This window comes from Panonychus citri, unplaced genomic scaffold (genome assembly GCF_014898815.1).
Source record: "Panonychus citri isolate SS breed McGregor unplaced genomic scaffold, ASM1489881v1 Contig00115, whole genome shotgun sequence".
NCBI lineage: Eukaryota > Metazoa > Arthropoda > Arachnida > Trombidiformes > Tetranychidae > Panonychus > Panonychus citri.
In genome coordinates this window covers 148,853-167,016 of record NW_026515520.1, presented here as the reverse complement: position 1 = coordinate 167,016, position 18,164 = coordinate 148,853, and the positions used below count along the sequence as shown (strand labels likewise).

The 18,164-nt window shown below is 31.1% G+C and overlaps 3 protein-coding genes across 4 annotated transcripts; all 3 read right to left on the bottom strand.

Moving 5' to 3' along the window:
• Nucleotides 1-11: 11 nt before the first annotated feature.
• Nucleotides 12-2,615, bottom strand: LOC128390119 (uncharacterized). Of its 2 annotated transcripts, XM_053349793.1 has the most exons (4): nt 2,479-2,615; nt 2,287-2,413; nt 2,014-2,212; nt 12-1,944 (listed from the first exon to the last, which is right to left on the bottom strand). In XM_053349793.1, the coding sequence occupies exons 2-4, from the start codon at nt 2,400-2,402 to the stop codon at nt 127-129; spliced, it is 2,133 nt and encodes a 710-aa protein (XP_053205768.1). In that variant the 5' UTR covers nt 2,403-2,413; nt 2,479-2,615; the 3' UTR covers nt 12-126. The 2 variants fall into 2 exon arrangements, with proteins under 2 accessions (XP_053205768.1, XP_053205767.1); XM_053349792.1 differs by lacking the exon at nt 2,479-2,615 and having other exon boundaries at nt 2,287-2,472.
• Nucleotides 2,476-4,900, bottom strand: LOC128390120 (exportin-7-like). The gene is given in 5 exon segments (XM_053349795.1): nt 2,476-2,777; nt 2,868-2,956; nt 3,019-3,434; nt 3,437-4,334; nt 4,451-4,900. Coding segments are annotated over 5 exon segments (2,073 nt in total). The 5' UTR covers nt 4,886-4,900; the 3' UTR covers nt 2,476-2,542.
• A 4,481-nt stretch (nt 4,901-9,381) lies between these two features.
• Nucleotides 9,382-18,131, bottom strand: LOC128390122 (serum response factor homolog). The gene is made up of 5 exons (XM_053349797.1): nt 17,498-18,131; nt 16,077-16,325; nt 10,782-11,250; nt 9,763-9,936; nt 9,382-9,692 (listed from the first exon to the last, which is right to left on the bottom strand). Exons 1-5 carry the CDS (start codon nt 18,017-18,019, stop codon nt 9,520-9,522), a joined length of 1,587 nt encoding a protein of 528 aa, XP_053205772.1. The 5' UTR covers nt 18,020-18,131; the 3' UTR covers nt 9,382-9,519.
• Nucleotides 18,132-18,164: the final 33 nt, after the last annotated feature.

Here is an 18,164-nt window from a genome sequence, read left to right as displayed (position 1 = left end):
GGAATGAACAGTTTCGTTAAACAAAATAATTTATATTGAGAAGAAAAAGACTAACAGTCGCGAAATCATCAATGTCCAATTTATCATTGTTGGTGGTAAGTTTTTCTCTTTCGAATCCATTAATTTTTACAAATTAATTTTACTTTTCAAAATTTGTAGAGTTGGTAACTCGAAGTTTAAAGAATGGATTATCATAGGATTCGAAGAATCAGTTTTAACAGTTGATTGTTTGGAAAGGGACGAGGAAACAATTTTTGATTGATCAATCAAATTACTAAATATAAGTTGATTATTCTTCTTATATTTCAGAATTGACGATGAAATATGAGGTTCCATAATATGATAATCAAAAGGGTCAATCATATTTTGCAATTTCTCCTTAATTTCAATAGTTGATTGATCCAGAGAAGCCAATTCATTTATAAAGAGAATATCGAAATTCAATTGAATTATTTGTTTTTTTTGAATATTCTTTGGCACATCCACAACTATTCTCGCCAGCGTTTTGTCATAGAGATTGATGAGCTTCAACATGATCTCCATTAATACATTTTTGATGATTGTTTTGTTCATAGTATGAGCACCAACCGCATTGATTTCGCTGTTCAGCTTCCTTAATAATTGATATAGCGGATTGGAAGCTCGAACCGGAATTGTTGTTGAGACCATTTGGTCAATTGGAAGCTCTTCCCAATTGGAGTACATTTCCAAAAATTTTTCCAAGCTTATAAAATTCATTTGATCAGAAAAATCTTGGATTAAATCAGTTGATTGTTGAGAAAAATAATCAAAGAAAAGTTCATTGTAGGTCTTTTGTAATAGAAGGCGAGACCGACTCCAACCAATTTCATGATGAGACCATAAATTGTGGACATTTTTAAATTGAGCACATCCAAATACGAGAGTTCGATAAATATTGGCCATCACAAGTAACTTCGAATTTTCTTGACAAATATTCTTTCGTATGAATTCTTCCAGCTTTGATGTTAAAATTGAAGTGAAAAAAGATTGTAATCTCTGTTTGTCGTTACAAGGGATCAGTCCTTTTGGATGGATTAACGATAATTGATCCGAAATCATATTAATCTTTTCACCAAACGGTTGACATATTTTAATGTTCTCTTCGAAAAGAGCGAAAGCTTTCCGATCGAAATTTCCTTCTTTCCAAACCACATCGACTTTCAAACCTGTTTCTTTATCGATAGTAAATTGCGATTCAATCGATTTTTCCAGTGATGAATAAGCCTCGTTCAGACCAGAGGTGATTAAATTTTTCATCGCTTCCATGGTTACCTTTTTCAGGAAAAAGTTCCAAATGTTAATTTTATTATCAAATAAAATTTCGTTTATTTGCTCCCAGTTTCCATATTCCAGTCGAGAGTTGACACTATCCAAGGATCTCGTCAAGACGACTATTGAATTAACTTTATTCACAGTTTCATAGAATCGAGGCATAATATTTTTCACAATTCTTTCAATCCAATTGTTGACCATTTCCCTTAATTTACATAGAAAATCGGCCAGTTCCATGTCTTCAATGAACACTAAATAGGACAATCGGCAAGTATCGAAAATATTTCCAAAAAGATTGGCACAAGTCGATTCGAATTGATTATCGAACAATTTAACCAATTGTTGGAATCGTGTTTCCAAAAAAATTTCCAATAATTGTTCAGGTTTGAGAGAAAGTAAATTTGAACAACAAGTTAAATTTGATCGGATTTCGTGTTGATCACAAGGTGGGTCGACATATTCAATATTTCTGGTGATTCGTTCAACCAAAATGAAAGAGAAATTCTTGATAATTGTTCCATATTGAGCTATCTTGTTTGGCCCTTTTAATTGATTTTCGGAAATTTTCTCCAAATCTTCGAGAACCCAACATACTTGTGAATAGTGTCCAATTGCTGATTCTATTTTATTATTATCTAAATAATCCCAAATCTGTGAACAGAAAAGAAAACAATAAGAAAAAAAGAATGATGATTTGAGAAAGTGAAAGATCATTCTAACCTTGGATGGAGCTCTCAAAATCATTTTAGATTTGACCATTAAATCATATTCCAGTGTATGATTTTTGCGTTTGTGGTTTTCTCTTGATTTGAAATGATTGATCGCCTTATTCAGATTTTGTGATTTTTCAACAATATCACAGGTAAGAGCCATCACTTTTAAATTATCTGAGATTACAATCAAATCTTTATACTTTTCCCTGTGAGAAACCAAGAGAAAATATTGATCATATTAATGATTAAATATAAAAAAGATTTAAAACTAATTACTTACCCAAGAATCGACTTAAGATCATCTTTCTTTTTCTCTTTTTCTTTCAAAAGAGTATTTTTGGCCAAAACAATTTGATCGATTGGAGATCTTTCAAATAAGATCTCAATGTTTTCCATTTAAGTAATTACTAAATGATATTCAAAGACAAACAGATTAGAAAACGTAGATTTTGCTAATCAGACAAATGCCTACAAGATAAATTAAACTCTATCTAAATCACCAGCTGATTGTAAGTCAATACATTGAGCTGCTTTTGTCAGTTCAAGAGAAGCGGCTTTTTTGAAAAAGAATAAATAATTCCAAAGTTGACTATCATTTTACTTGTTTCTCTGAATAAAAGAACACCATTTGGAGATGATACATCAAATTGGAGCCTTTGAGAGCGATTTTGAACAAGTTCAGCCATCAATTTAAGAACTGGTGTAGTGACCTGATGTAGATGATACCATAGATCGATGGCTCGGTGGAAAATGGGAGTGTAAGCAGGATAACTAGAATAGAATAAGAAAAATAATAATAATCATAATTAGGACAATTTACGAATTGGAATAAAAAAAAGATTTTTGAACAATTTTACTTACATCCAATTAAAGAACATCATATAATTGGTTTTGGTATTGAATGCATAGACAAGGCCACGAAGGTCTCTGGCTATTCCAATTAAAGCTTTCTGTAAATTAGATTGATATTGATTAATATTTACTGGAAGATCAATTGTAATGGTGAATTTACCTTTGCTTCCTCTGTATCATAGATTGAGGGATCAGGTGAAAGAAGCATTGATCCAAGAGCATCGAAGGCTGCGGTTAGAGGCCTCATGAAAACTTCAAATTTCTCCTCATCTTCACCGAGATCGATCATCAACAATCTACCCAATGATGTGTAAAATGTTGATCGACATCGCATCTGATTGATTGGAGCAGCGTTGCTCAGGAATGGGAAATGATCACTTGCATGGTTGCTTAGGATGAACTGAACTTCCTCTAGTTTGACCAGTTTTCGTACACTACTGTAGCCGACGGATAAATCATTGAGAATTTGTAAAGTTTTCGAGATGATCATTTCACTGACACCCCAATATTTTAGATTTGTGATTATCTTTCTAACAAATATGCTGAGAACTTGAGTTTCCTCGCTTAGTCCTAATACTCTGATAGGCGACGATATACTTTTGATGTTTTCTGAACTTGATCTCCAATGTAAATTTTACGAAATTGTTCAAAAAAGCTGAGAATTGCCAACTCTAACTCCTCACAAAAGCCACCTTGAGCTAGCCGAGCATCAGTTAACTGCATCAACTGTAATACTCTGCAAGCCAATTCGCCATCCATTTGATCATGTTCTTCGGTGCTATTCAAAAAGACTCTACCCCCAATAGCAGCACCAATGATATAAACAAGCCATGTGAGTTGTCCTTCAGCAATTGTCACTTCAACTCTTGGTGATGGATTAGCACGTAACAACTCTTGGTATGTTTGTGCGGTTTGATCAAACAATTGAACGATGAGTGCACAAGTTTTTTCATATTCACAACGAGCTATGGTCGATAATTGCTCTAATTGCTGTTGAATCATTCCAATATCTTCAAAAGGACTTTCTAAACCTTCATTAACAATCCGAGCTACTGCATCTAATCTTGACGTAATGTAGGCTCGGGTCACTTCCGGTGTGTAAGTTTCAAGAAGATGCGGTTCTTGGGCCTTAACGTAAGGTACAGATGCCACCATTCTTTGCCAAAGATTCAACAAATAATGAATCGAATTGGGTGGACATTGGCACATCTGTAAACTTGTTACGGTGAATTTGGTGATAAGTGCGATTGTTTCAGCATAACCGTCGACCTTGACAAGCTCACTAAGCTGGAAATTGGATTTTAGACGAGCTAATAAGCGACAAAACTCATGATAACAACTTTGATCTGATAGTCCATTAGGATTTTCCAATATGTATCGAACACCATTGACTAACTGCATCAGAAATTTGGCACGTTCTTGATTGCTGAACAGTGATCGGCGGACTGAAGCAATTTGAACCAAGCAGGAGAGAGCCTATGAGATAATGAGATAACAATTAAATGGATTTAAATGACTTCATTCTTTTTTTTGATAATTAATCAAACAACTAATTAAACATCTAAGAAGATATTATAGCACAATTAACTTACTAAAGGTGATAAAGCTGACGGTAAGCACCGGTAGAGATCAAAAAAGAGTTGAAGAGTATTAAAATCCAGGAAAGCTGGTTTCCAGTTTGTTGGTATCTGGACCGTCGTAAGGTCATCAGAAGACTCATCAGGTGAGGTGCCAATGAAATCAAATATTAGACACGAAAGCGATAATCGGAGAAGTTGATGGATCAATGTTTTTTGATTTGTATCTTCAAAATTGGTATTTTTCCAAATTTCCAAGGCTCTTCTCAAAAAGTCATGAGATATTTGAAATATTTCATAAAGAAGTGTATCTCGAAAAGAAGAGGCTATTTTCCTTTGTTTTGCTATTGACCGACTTGCCTCATCTCCACTAATTTGATTAACTTCACATGTTAATTGAGATAATATTTGGACACCAATGATACAATATTCAACTGAATTTGATTCCATTTGATTGAATTTTTCCAAATTTCAAAAATGGGTAAAACAATAATTAATTAATATGAAGAGAGAGATAATGACAATGATTATTGTGGTGGTCAATTGATTATTCTTGATTGCTCAAAAAATCCTTATCACGTTTGTAGTTTGGTTCTTTGTGAAATATTATCTTGATGCAATGGAGAAAAGATATAACTTTAGCTCGTACAAAGTTGCTGTCTTCATTCGAAAATTCTTCATTCCTGGTGATTCTTTCTACCAAAATGAAAGAGAAATTCTTGATAATTTTTCCATATTGAGCTATCTTGTTTGGCCGTTTTAATTGATTTTCGATTTCTCTAAATCTTGAGAACCTAACATACTTGTGAATAGTGTCCAATTGCTGGTTCTATTTTATTATTATCATAATAATTTCAAATCTGTGAACAGAAAAGAAAACAATAAGAAAACAAGAATGATGATTTGAGAAAGTGAAAGATCATTCTCACCTTGGACGTAGCTTTCAAAATCATTCTAAATTTGACCATTAAATCGTATTCGAGTGTATGATCTTTGGGTCCATCTAATTTAATGACTGTCACTTGATTTTCTTTAAATTTGAAATGATTGAAAGATTCAGTCAGATTTTCTGATTTTCCAACAATATCACAGGTTTGAGCCAAAACTTTTGAATTGTCTGAAATAACAATCAAATCTTTATATTTTACCTTAATGAAATTTCGATGATGCATTTTTTGCGATTCTTTCAATTCAATTGTTGACATTTTTTTAATTTAGTTAGAAAATCGGCCAGTCCCATGTCTTCTATAAACACTAAATATGATAATCGGCAAGTATCGAAAATATTTCCAAAAAGATTTACACAGATCGATTCGAATTGATCATCAAATTATTTAACTAACTGTTGGAATCGTGTCTCCAAAAAATCTCCAAATAATGTCCAATTGCAGGTTCCATTTCATTATTATTTAAATAATCCTAAATCTGTGAACAGAAAAGAAAACAATAAGAAATCAGGAACACTCATTTTTGCAATCAAAATTAAATTAAATAATAAAATTATAATAATTAACAAAATGATCTTTGCGTTCATCTAATTTAACGATGGTGACTTGTTTTTACTTGATTTAAAATGATTGAAAGATACATTCAGATTTTGGGGTTTTCCAAAATATTTTTTGTGGGAATATTTTTGTGATTCTTGCTACAAAAATGAATGAGAAATTCTCGATAATTACTCGATATTGAGCTATCTTGTTTGGCCCTGAAAATTTTGAATGGATTAACGATAATTGATCAGAAATCGTTTTAATCTTTTCACCGAACGGTTGACATATTTTAATGTTCTCTTCGAAAAGAGCGAAAGCTTTCGAATCGAAATTTTCTTCTCTCCAAACCACATCGACTTTCGAACCACTCTGTTTATCAACAGCAAATTGCGATTCAATTGAATTTTCTAGTAATGAATAAGCCTCGTTCAGACCGAAGTCGATCAAATTTTCTATTACTTCCATGGTAATATCTTTCAGGAAAAAGTTCCAAATGTTAATTTTATTATCGAATAAAATTTCATTTGTTTGCTCCCAGTTTTCATATTCCAGTCGAGAGTTGACACTATCCAAGGATCTCGTCAAGACAACTATTGACTTCACTTTATTCACAGTTTCATAGAATCGAGGCATAATATTTTTCACAATTCTTTCAATCCAATTGTTGACCATTTCCCTTAATACAGTTGAAAAATCGGCCAGTTCCATGTCTTCAATGAACACTAAATAGGATAATCGGCAAGTATCCAAAATATTTCCAAACAGATTGGCACAAGTCGATTCGAATTGATTATCGAACAATTTAACCAATTGTTGGAATCGTGAACAGAAAAGAAAACAATAAGAAAACAATAACGATAATTTAAGAAATTAAAAGATCTCACCTTGGATGGAGCTCTCAAAATTATTTTAGATTTGACCATTAAATCATATTCCAGTGTATGATCTTTTCGTTCATCTATGACATTGACTTGGTTTTCTCTCGATTTAAAATGATTGACAGCCTTATTCAGATGTTGTGATTTTACAACAATATCACAGGTAAGAGCCATCACTTTTAAATTATCTGATATACCAATCAAATCCTTATACTTTTCCCTGTGAGAAACCAAAGAGAAAATATTGATCATAATGATGATGATTAATTAGAAAGAAAGAGAATAGAAAATCAAATTCCTTACCCAATAACTGCTTTAATATCATCTTTCTTTTTTTCTACTTCTTTTACGAGAGCATTTTTGGCCAAAATAATTTGATCGATTGAAGATCTTTCAAATAAGATTCCAATGTTTTCCATATAGATTTTAGACAATTATTGAATTCTCTTCATCCACAGTCCTACTCTAATTGTTACTCTAACCCTTCCCTATATGAAAACTTTGAAATTTCAAACTGTTCTCTTAAGCTTTAATATCGATGGTATTACTAATACTAATATTAGTAATAGCCAATAATAATAATTGTAATAATAATTGCTAGAATATCTTAAAAAGCAAAATTTTAGCAAACTGAATGAAATACATTTAATTAGAAAATTTTACCATTTTTTAAAATTTTTAATTACTTAATGAGTTGAACTCAATCTTCACACAAAAAAGGTTGAATTATCATAAAAATATTGAATTTCAACATAAATATTCATACAAAAATTTTAATGTCAAAAATGCATCTGCTTTTCTGGTATTTTTTTTTTATTTTATATGGTTAGTCTGATAACTTAATTGCTTTGAAAGCATATCATCTACATCAGGTCACTACACCAGTTCTTAAATTGATGGCTGAACTTGTTCAAAATCGCTCTCATCTCTCTCAGAACCATTTATTCTTTTTCAAAAAAGCCGCTCCTCTTGAGCTTACAAAATCATCTAAATGTATTGACTTATTAGCTTACAATCAGCTGGTGATTTAGATAGAGTTTAATTTATCTTGCTGGCATTTGTCTTAATAGTAAAAGTTACGTTTTCTAATCTGTTTTCTTTGATTATCAGTTAGTAACTATTCAAATGGAAAACATTGAGATATTATTTGAAAGATCGTCAATCCATCAAATTGTTTCGACCAAAAATACTCTTTCAAAAGAAGTAGAGAAAAAGAAAGATGATCTTAAAGCAGTTATTGGGTAAGGAATTTGATTTTCTATTCTCTTTCTTTCTAATTAATCATCATCATTATGATCAATATTTTCTCTTTGGTTTCTCACAGGGAAAAGTATAAAGATTTATTATCAAGATTTGAAGAAGTTTACAAGTGTGTATGGTTCTTCAAGATTTGGAGAAAATTTCCAAAAATCAAATGAACGGACCAAACAAGATAGCTCAATATGGAACAATTATCAAGAATTTCTCTTTCATTTTGGTTGAACGAATCACCAGAAATATTGAATATGTTGACCCACCTTGTGATCCACACGAAATAAGATCAAATTTAACCTGTTGTTCAAATTTACTTTCTCTCAAACCTGAACAATTATTGGAAATTTTTTTGGAGACACGATTCAAACAATTAGTTAAATTGTTCGATGACCAATTCGAATCGATCGCTATCAATCTGTTTGGAAATATTTGCCGATTATCGTATTTGGTGTTCATTGAAGACATGGAACTGGCCGATTTTCTAACTAAATTAAGGAAAATGGTCAACAATTGGATTGAAAGAATCGCGAAAAATATTATGCCTCTATTCTATGAAACTGTGGATAAAGTTGATTCAATAATTGTTCTATTGAGATCCGAGGACAGTGTAAACTCTCGTCTTAAATATTAAAGCTGGGAGCAAGTAAATGAACGTTTGAAAATTTGATCGACTTCGGTCTGAACGAGGCTTATTCATTACTAGAAAATTCAATTGAATCGCAATTTACTATCGATAAAGAAACAGGTTCGAAAGTCGATGTGGTTTGGAGAGAAGTGAATTTCGATCGCAAAGCTTTCGCTCTTTTCGAAGAGAACATTAAAATATGTCAACCATTCAGTGAAAAGATTTCTTTAATTATTTTTCTCAACAATTAACTGATTTAATCCAAGATTTTTCTGATCAAATGAATGGTTCTTTGAGTATTGATATTTCCTTTAATTAAAATTCAAGTTTTTTTGTTTAATTGACTTATTACTTCTACATTATCAAGTTCTTTGCATTTTTCATCTATCAAAAGCCACGAGCTGCCATTTCTTATTAAGAAAGTTACTTTAAGCTTGTTAATGAGAAGATTTACAAGATTTCTACAACTATAATCTTTTAAAGGGTGTGTACAGTAGTTTAAAAACTGAAATTAAGAGATAAGAAAATCACAAAGACAAAGGTAAGAAAAAAAGATAAGCTAACCTTTTACCAGTTATTTTCTTATCTCTAAATTTCAGTTTTTAAACTACACACCCTTTAATTTATTTGGTTCGATCAGTCAGGTAAACTTATGAATTTATTGAAACATTTATTTTCATAGCCATTTCTTATTGAATTTATAAACAAAATTTTTACGATTTATTGAACTTCATTCTTACATGATCCGAATCGTTATTTCCAGTTGGAGAGATTGACTCACGTTTGGTACGATTAACATAGCTAGTGCTTTGATCAAAACTATCAATAGATTTTTTGCTATTCGAAGTCATCTCTACAATGGTTTTTTTGGCTCAAATTCTGTCCAAATTTCAAAATTAGGCTTTCTGCAAACAACGAATTAGGATTAGTTGCATAAACAACCCCTTGAGGCGTGTGGTACATATAACCATTGCTAGTGGCGGTCTGGTTGGTACATAAAACAACATTACCTGTATAAATAAAATTGTCAAGTTAAAATATGATTAGTAAGAATCGACAATTTGATTACAATTCATTTACCAGTGTTGAACAGCGGCGATGTTAACTTAGATGATAACCTTTGATCGGACAATGAAGATGCCCCGAACTCAGGTATTTTATAAACTGTTGTTGAATTCATTGATCCATTCGATTCATGTGACTCTTGCGAGTTTGAATTCCTATTCGATAAAGTTGATTGAGGTAAAATCCCTCCTAATAATGAGATAAAAGTAATAGATGACATTTATTTAATGTTAATACAGTTGATTAAAAGTTGAAATCTCAATTCATTTCAATTGTTACGTTAAAGATAAGATTGTTCTAATTTACTTAAACCGTGGGTGAATTTTATTGTGGGTAGTTAATCAGAATAGCGAAAGTGTGATAACTAATGAGGATGTTTAACAGGAAAAAAACATCGATCTAGATGATCGCAAATCCTGTACGAGGGCGAATTAGTTAGAAATACATTAATGAAGGTTACTTATTATCATAAAGACTACGAGTGACTCGAAACGTTTAAGATCATGAATAAATCTATTGACCAGGAAAAGTTTTGACAGATCAATTATTAGTGATGAGATTACCCTTCGATAGGATGAAGTATAGATTAAATATAATCCTTAAGCTAATCAGTTGCACGGTTAATTGATCGAATCTTATATGATAATTATCTTGTGATTAAATTCTACTAACTATCAATATGTGACTGAGGTTTTAATCAAGAGTAAGGAGATTCTTTACTGTTCGCTTTCAATTTAATAAAATCAGCTTGATAATCAACGAATACAATTTTAATCAGTTCTAAGATGTGGATGAATTAACTTTCCAAGTTAATAGTGAATTTTAATTTTGTCTGACAATTTACTAATAGAAGATGACACAATTGAAAATTTTCTTGGATTCGGTTCAAGTAAACAAGTCATATTGTCTTAGAATCTGGTTCTTTAAATAATCAAAGATGAATGTATCTCCAATTGAATTAAGATGATCAATTAGAAGTTTCAATGATACCAACAGAAAATATAATAATTAGTCGATTCTAATTTATCAATTACCTAAAATAGCGGCAGTGAAAGTTGTTCCCGTGTTATTATCATTATGATTGTTGGACAATCCAATTGAACGGTTGATTGTGTTGGTTGAAGTAGTTAATTTAAGAGGTAAAGTCGTTGCTGGTTTTGAATCAATCAATGTAACTGTCGATGATAAATTGTGATTACTGGCTTGATTAGATGATTTGGTTGAACAATTGTTTGGCATAATAGATATTGAAGATAAACCTGATGGAGATGGACTTGAGGATGAGGATGAAGACGAAGATGAGTTGATACAATTGCCTTTGGTTGTTGTTAATGCAAGTGCAGTAGTTAATTGTTGCTTTCCTTGCTGTTGTTGATGATAAAGATTAGATAATGAGGACGAGGACTGATTATTGTGATTACTGTTGGATGAATTTGATGTTGTTCCAATGGCTCCTGTTGAAGATGAGAAAATACCTTGGGATGATGACGAATCCTCTTCATCCTGATGAGCAAAATGAATCAAAATCATGAGAAAAGAAAATGAATATCACAATTAATTATGTTTTGTGTCTGTTGTTTCACAATCATTTAAAACATGATTATAATTGTGCAACAATTGGATAACCCTGATTAAAATGTTTACTCAATCAAAGCCCATGATAATTAGGTTACAAAAATAAACAATTTGAAAATTTGTTTACATGGTAAAAGATTAGCATGAAAAGGGATAATTTCCCAACAGAAATTGAAAATCTAATCCTAATCCTAATCCAATTGATGTTATAAAGTAAATTAAAGCTCTTCTCTTGATTAAACTATTCTAATGTCAATCAATAATTATCATGATTTTTGCCACTTTTTTTTACATTGAAAGTTAACTTATATTTGAATCTCTGATTAAACGTATCGAGATTAAGATAATAACTAATTAAAGTCAAGTATGTATAAGATTATGATCAGGAATTGATTGAATCAGTCAGGAAATCTATGTGATCATGTTTTGATTTCCTCCTGAAAATGCAATTAATTAATTCAATCAAATGTTAAACACACCAATTAATAATTTAATTAGGTAATGATATGATAACTATTACCAAGGATTATCACCTTGATTCAATTAAACATTAAACACCAGATTATTATGGGGAGAAAACAATCAACTGATTAACGATAAATAAACAATTAAAATTTCATAACAATCAAAGTACAATTGAAAACAAAAAAAAATTCTCATCAAAGGAAGATTAATTAACCAAAATTTAGTCTGTAAAATGAATTTAAATTGAATCTAAATTGTCAATGCAGTTTCATACTCACAATAACAATCAACAAATGGATTTACAATTAATCACATTTTCTTAATTAACTAGGCCAGAATCTTATAGGTAAGGTATTAAGTATCATCATTAGTTAGGATTTTCATTTCAAATTGATTCTATAGGATTTTAATTGTAATCATGTTGTTATTTGTGTAGGTGAATTCAGGTTTGTCTTGATTTGAACTGGTTTACTTAACAATTTGATTGGTTAATTGTGATAGTGTGGGTGTGAGTGAAAGTTGTTGGTAGAAATTGAAATCATCAGGAAACAGAAAAAAACAACAAATTAATGATACAATCAAATTTTACGATTTAATTCAGTTCGATTGAATTGAAAAATCGAGGGAAACTTTTGTCTCCATTGAACATGTTACGTTAGGTTTACTTGATCATCGATAGTAAAACAAATTGATGGTAAATAATGTATTCTAATTGAATATGATTGTGTGAGAGAGAGAAAAAAAATTAATTTAATTAAGTAACATTTGATTAAAAGAGTGAAATTAACAGTTAACAATTGATTTATGAATGATGAATAAGTTTTGTTGATGATAAGCAATCATGCAATTGGGTTCCTTTTAAAGCTCTATCAAGGGTGTAGATTTAATTGTTGCAATTTGTTGTACGAATTAAATTAATTATTATCATGGTCAAGATATGTTTATTGTAGATTTAAATATCGATTATCGAGTTGGTCTAATATATTATATTATATTGCTTCTTGATTGAGATTAACAAATTAAAGATGAAAATGGATACGAGCATGTTAAATCATTTGTATTTGGAGCATCGGTTAATTGTGTTTCAGGTAAATCAATATTAATTGTTATCTGTTGATGTAAATTGTTATTCACAATATTGTGATGATTAAGTTGATTAGCTGGTTGCAGTTGGTCATGTTGATTGGAATGAGTTGATGAAAATGAATCAAGATGTGATGATGAGCTATTAACTGGTGAAAGATGATGCGGATGATTAAGATGATTAAGATGACAATCGTCGTCAGGATGATGATGATGATGATGATGATGACGGTTATTATTATTGTTATTACTATTGAAATGTGCTGTTAATTGATAGTTTTCATAATCATCGGTTGCTGGTCCTAGGAATGGATCGTTCCGAAGGGTGGTAAAGGAAGGTTTGTTGAGCTATTTATATTGACATTCATCGTTGAATTGTCACAATTTAAATTGTCCAAGATGTAAAGATAATTATTATTGGGATTTGAATTATGATGCAGTTCAGATGATGTTGAATCCGGGAATTGAATGCAAGCAGATAAATTATAATTCGATGTCGTTGATAACTGTTCTCAGGACAAAAGTCGAGGTGAAGGGAAAAGGGTTACCAAGGAAAAGAGGTTGCATAGGAATTATTATTATTATCGGCGGTGGAAAATCATTACACAGATCAGGTATCGTGCAACAGATATGATAGAAACAGGGTGAGATATGGATAAGTCGCCAATAGTTGATAACGTCGACAATCATGGGACAGGATGAGGAATAGGATATGACGGTTGATGAGAACAGATATTAAACATTGATCGAAAAAAAAAGAAAATAATGTGAATGAGTATATTTATTGGTCAGTTTTTATAACGAGAAAAACATTAATTGTGTTAATTTATTAGTTCGTAATTATTGTGTTAGTTAATATGAAAGTCACAAGTAAACTTTGGTAATGATGCTCGTCTTTTTTTATTATTTGTTATCCAACTGAATATCTCTCGTAATTGTATAATTATTTCAACTATTCTAATTAGATGACAATAAAAAAAAGCCTAATTATATAACAAAAATGTAATTAACTTGTGCGATTGATTTTATGATTTGACAATTCAACACCTACAAGTAGAAAAAACCTCAAACTAATTAACGTGTAGCAGCCTACGGTTTAAGGAATGGGTGTTGTTCAGAATTATTTTATCAACACAATTATATGAATTAACGGCCTATCGTAACTGTACTTTGCTTATCATTTAAACGAAACATGGATGCAGAAATTTATATTACAATCACCATTGTAAAAATCCTCTGATTGTTCATCATTTATTAGCGAGTTATGAATATTTTTTCTCGCTCTGTTCTTGACTATTATTCATTGATATCAGAATATCGAGAAGCAATTTGAGTTAATTAGAGAAATGATAACAGAAATACTCGAAAAACTTAAGAAAATCAGTTTCGAAAATGAAAGAATTATAAATAATTAAATGAATGAAAGTAAAAACTATATCTTAAATAGCCTACATATCGACACCTACGATTATATTTTTCGTTTCCGTTTTTTTTTCTCGCTAATTATTCACTTCGTCATTCATGATTTAACAACCTACGATTATTTGATTAACAATTAACTTACATGAGTACGTATCATGTTAACGTAGTAAGGCTTACGATAGAAAAGTTCGTAGTAATTACAATAAGTATAAAGAGAGTAAATTTTTTTTTCTCAATGAAAATTTAGGTAAAAAGGTGAAAGGAAAGCGAATCAAAATTTATAGTATATAACATATTGTAGTTGATTAATAAGATAAATGATAGAAAACCTGATTGTAAATCTTAATTCAGTTTACTATGTTCACCTTTTTGTTTTTAACCACATGGTAACTAAATTGTATTTAATTAGTCGTAGTTATTAACATTGAAAGTTTTGTTCCATATCAATCTATTAGTTTTGATAAAACAAATTAACTTATCGTAATTAAAATTATCTAACTGACCATTGGGGCTCGTTAATTGATCGGATTAACCTCGAATGGTCAAAATTGTTATTATTATCAAGTCAATAGATTTACTATAAGTGAGTAAACAGAAAACAAGACTCAACTAACAAGTTAGTCAAGGTTGGAGAGAAATCATCTTACCGATGAATCTGTTTAACTTTAAAAAAACGTTGATTACAATTAAATTGTGGACAAGTGAAAGTTTAGATGAGCCTTTTTATTATCGATTTACAATTGAGGTAATTTGATTAACTGGATTTCAAATACGAGTAAAATAAACTTTCATATGGACACAAATTAATAATAGACCTTTTCTATCTTGTAATATTTAGTTTAACTAATTTATATTTATATGTAAATTTGATTGGATTATCAATTGGGTTGATAATTTTGGATGGATTTGGTTTTAATTTAACAATAGAAAATAATTCTAATGCAATAGCATTTTAGAGATGGTGGGTTAGGTGGTTCGGTGGTGGTGGTGGTGGTGGATTAACAAGTGTAATTAGGTTGATAATTGTAATCATCGGTGGGGTTTTAATGCTTTGGCAGTGATTTGATTTTCGAAATCAGTTTTTTTTTATTATTATTATTGTTTGATTATCGTTAATCGAACACCCGAATCAGGTTGATTGTGATGTTAATTGATTGAGATTAGAGATTTGATTCTAAATTTTTGCTTTTCTAGTCTTGTGACCAGAGGTTTCAGGTCTTGGAGAAAAATATTCGACCTCTGAAATTCCAATTCCAGTTTTATTGAGAAATAGAGAGAGAGAGAGAGAGAGATAAAGTTCAGTTTCAGATATTCAGTGTTTTCTTTTCAACAGAGATAAGTTTCAATTCTCAAAACCAACCGAAGACTTCCAGATGAAGAAAAGATAGAAAAATGAGAAAGAGAGAGAGAGAGAGAAATTAAATAAAGGAAAATATTAATTAATTAGTTAGTTAGTTGATTAGTGAAGTTATATTGATAATAAAGGCGAGAACAATATGTTAAAGGTAAATCAGTGATACTCAATGACTTCCGATTATAACAATTTATTAAAACTCTTAGTTCTCAACAACTTGAGTCAACAAATTATTACATTAACATACTGTTCTCGTGGGATTAAAAGTAATAGATGAAGATTAAGGTGTTAATTGTTGTGTCATTAAATTATATGGAAAAATAGAGGTTGAATAAATAAATCAACCGGTAGGATTTTTGTTTTGTCTTTTTAATTGTCTGTTTGTTTTTAATTGTTCCACTCAAATCGCGAAATATGGGTTAAGGCTCACCTTTTCAGACGAATCATCGTTAACAGAATAACTTAATTCCGTCTCTTCGTAACCAGTTGATGACATTCTAGGATCGTAACCATTGGTCTGTGGTTCAGGTGAGAATAGGCAAGTCTTAATTAAGGCTTTACCTGTGTCACTGGTTATCATTGGTTTCAATTTTTTGGTTGCAAAGGTATAAACATGACCAGTTTCACTTGCTACCAAGAGCATGACTTGGGTTCCCGTTAGGGTTGATAGTTCGTAAGCCTGAAGACAAATGAATGACAAAGATGAAGAAGATGAAAAAGATTAGCAAGAGATGGTAAAAAACAAAATACGCTACAGTAGTTGACAAATTTTGCTTTCCTAAAAATGTGAACAAAAAAAAAATAAAGAGCCAAATGAATAAAAGTTTCAACAGTCAAGGATTATCCCGATTAAGATTTGTGACATTTTTACAACTTGGATCAACTTTTTTTTTTCTCAAAAAAAAAGTAATCATATTAATTTATTGTAATCCTGTTATTTTTCATTCATTGATAAGCTGAATTGATCATCAGAATGGTGATGATCCAGTTGATTATGTTCATATGGTTGTTGATGATATTGAGTGATAATGATGATCATCATCAACATCAACATGGGTCTTGGTGGATAAACAACTTTTTTTTGTTTCTTCTAATCATCAGCATCCTTATTTTTACCATCTTCATCTTCATCATCTTCTATCATGCAACGTTAGACACACCGGGAATTTGATGAGGTATTGGTAGTGGTAAGTTGTTGTATCGAGTTTCTGTTGTCAGTTTATCTTGAGAACACAGCCTATGGTATTTTTATCCATTTCATCTTCAACGAGCTTTTCGAAATTCTTGTTTTTCTTTTTTTTTCCTTAAGGAAACAAACTTGGAACTGATTCAAGTTTCACCACGAACTTTGGTGAGAGGCTTCAGTTTTAATTTTTTTTCTTCTTCTTTTTCTCGAACATGGAAGATACATGGAAAAAAAAGAAAACATCTAAGCTTAGCTCGTTCTCCTCTTCTTCCATTCTCTCTCACAATGAGCTATAATTGCTGCTTTAAGAGAAATATCTTCATCCTCATCATCTTCTAACTTTTACCCTCTTTGCAGAAACGATTTGTATAAATATCTTTAGCATTTCTGCCTACCTTACCTCATCATCTTCTTCCTCCTCTGTCTATTTTTTTTTTCTTGCTTCACTGGGTCTCTAGTCTATCAACAATTATAATCCAATTGCCCAATTGGATTAAAATTGTTGACAAAATGCTATTTAGCTTAGAGTTTTTTTTTCTTCCTCTCATCAACTGGCTGGCTGTGTGTGTGACTGTTAAATTAACTATCATTGGACAAATGAATTTAAAATGACAAAAACAAAAGTAGAAAAGTGGTTAAAGTGAATCTAGAAAATTTTCATTTACCTTTTTCATGATTCCTGATTTTCTTTTACTGAACGTAGTGTATCGTCTCAATTTATTATCAATAAACTCCATTTTGATCTTAACTCGACCTTTAGTCTTTTTACCATTGGTATGTAACTTTTTGGGCAGTGGTTCAGAACTACAAGTGTCATTGACGGAGCCATTTTCCGATATGTATTCGGTCAAGTAACGTTTAGTTATAGTTGGACTTTGTCTGGGATTAGAAACAGGGGATAAGGTGTCAGAATGTTGTTGTTGTTGTTGTTGTTGTTGTGATTGTTGTGATGATTGTTGTTGATGATGGTGTAATTGATGATGAACTAACGATAGTGTTGTTGACCCATTGGTCCACTCAGTTGACGATTGTTGTTGTTGTTGTTGTTGTTGTTGGGGTTGGGGTTGTTGATGTTGATGTTGTTGATGCTGATGTTGCTGTTGCTGTTGCTGTGATTGGCCATGATCAGGGATACACAAAAGATTGTTTTCTTGTGATAAATAAAAATCAACACTGTTTGTTGTCATTTCAAAATGAATCAAATACAAAATCCAATGTACTCACATATGAGAATAATTTAAAGTGATGATGAGGATGAAAAAAACCAAACCAACATCAAGAGCGTGTTGGTGATTCAAAACAAGAATTGAACGAACGCCACCTCGTGTCTGT

Coding starts and splice junctions, on each gene's coding strand:
- LOC128390119 (XM_053349793.1), bottom strand. CDS start 2,402: ATGGAAAACATTGAGATCTTATTTGAAAGATCTCCAATCGATCAAATT. Junction 2,213..2,286: donor GATCTTAAGTCGATTCTTGG/GTAAGTAATTAG, acceptor GGTTTCTCACAG/GGAAAAGTATAAAGATTTGA. Junction 1,945..2,013: donor TTTTGAGAGCTCCATCCAAG/GTTAGAATGATC, acceptor TTCTGTTCACAG/ATTTGGGATTATTTAGATAA.
- LOC128390122 (XM_053349797.1), bottom strand. CDS start 18,019: ATGACAACAAACAGTGTTGATTTTTATTTATCACAAGAAAACAATCTT. Junction 9,937..10,781: donor TTTCACTGCCGCTATTTTAG/GTAATTGATAAA, acceptor TCTCATTATTAG/GAGGGATTTTACCTCAATCA. Junction 9,693..9,762: donor ATCGCCGCTGTTCAACACTG/GTAAATGAATTG, acceptor TTATTTATACAG/GTAATGTTGTTTTATGTACC.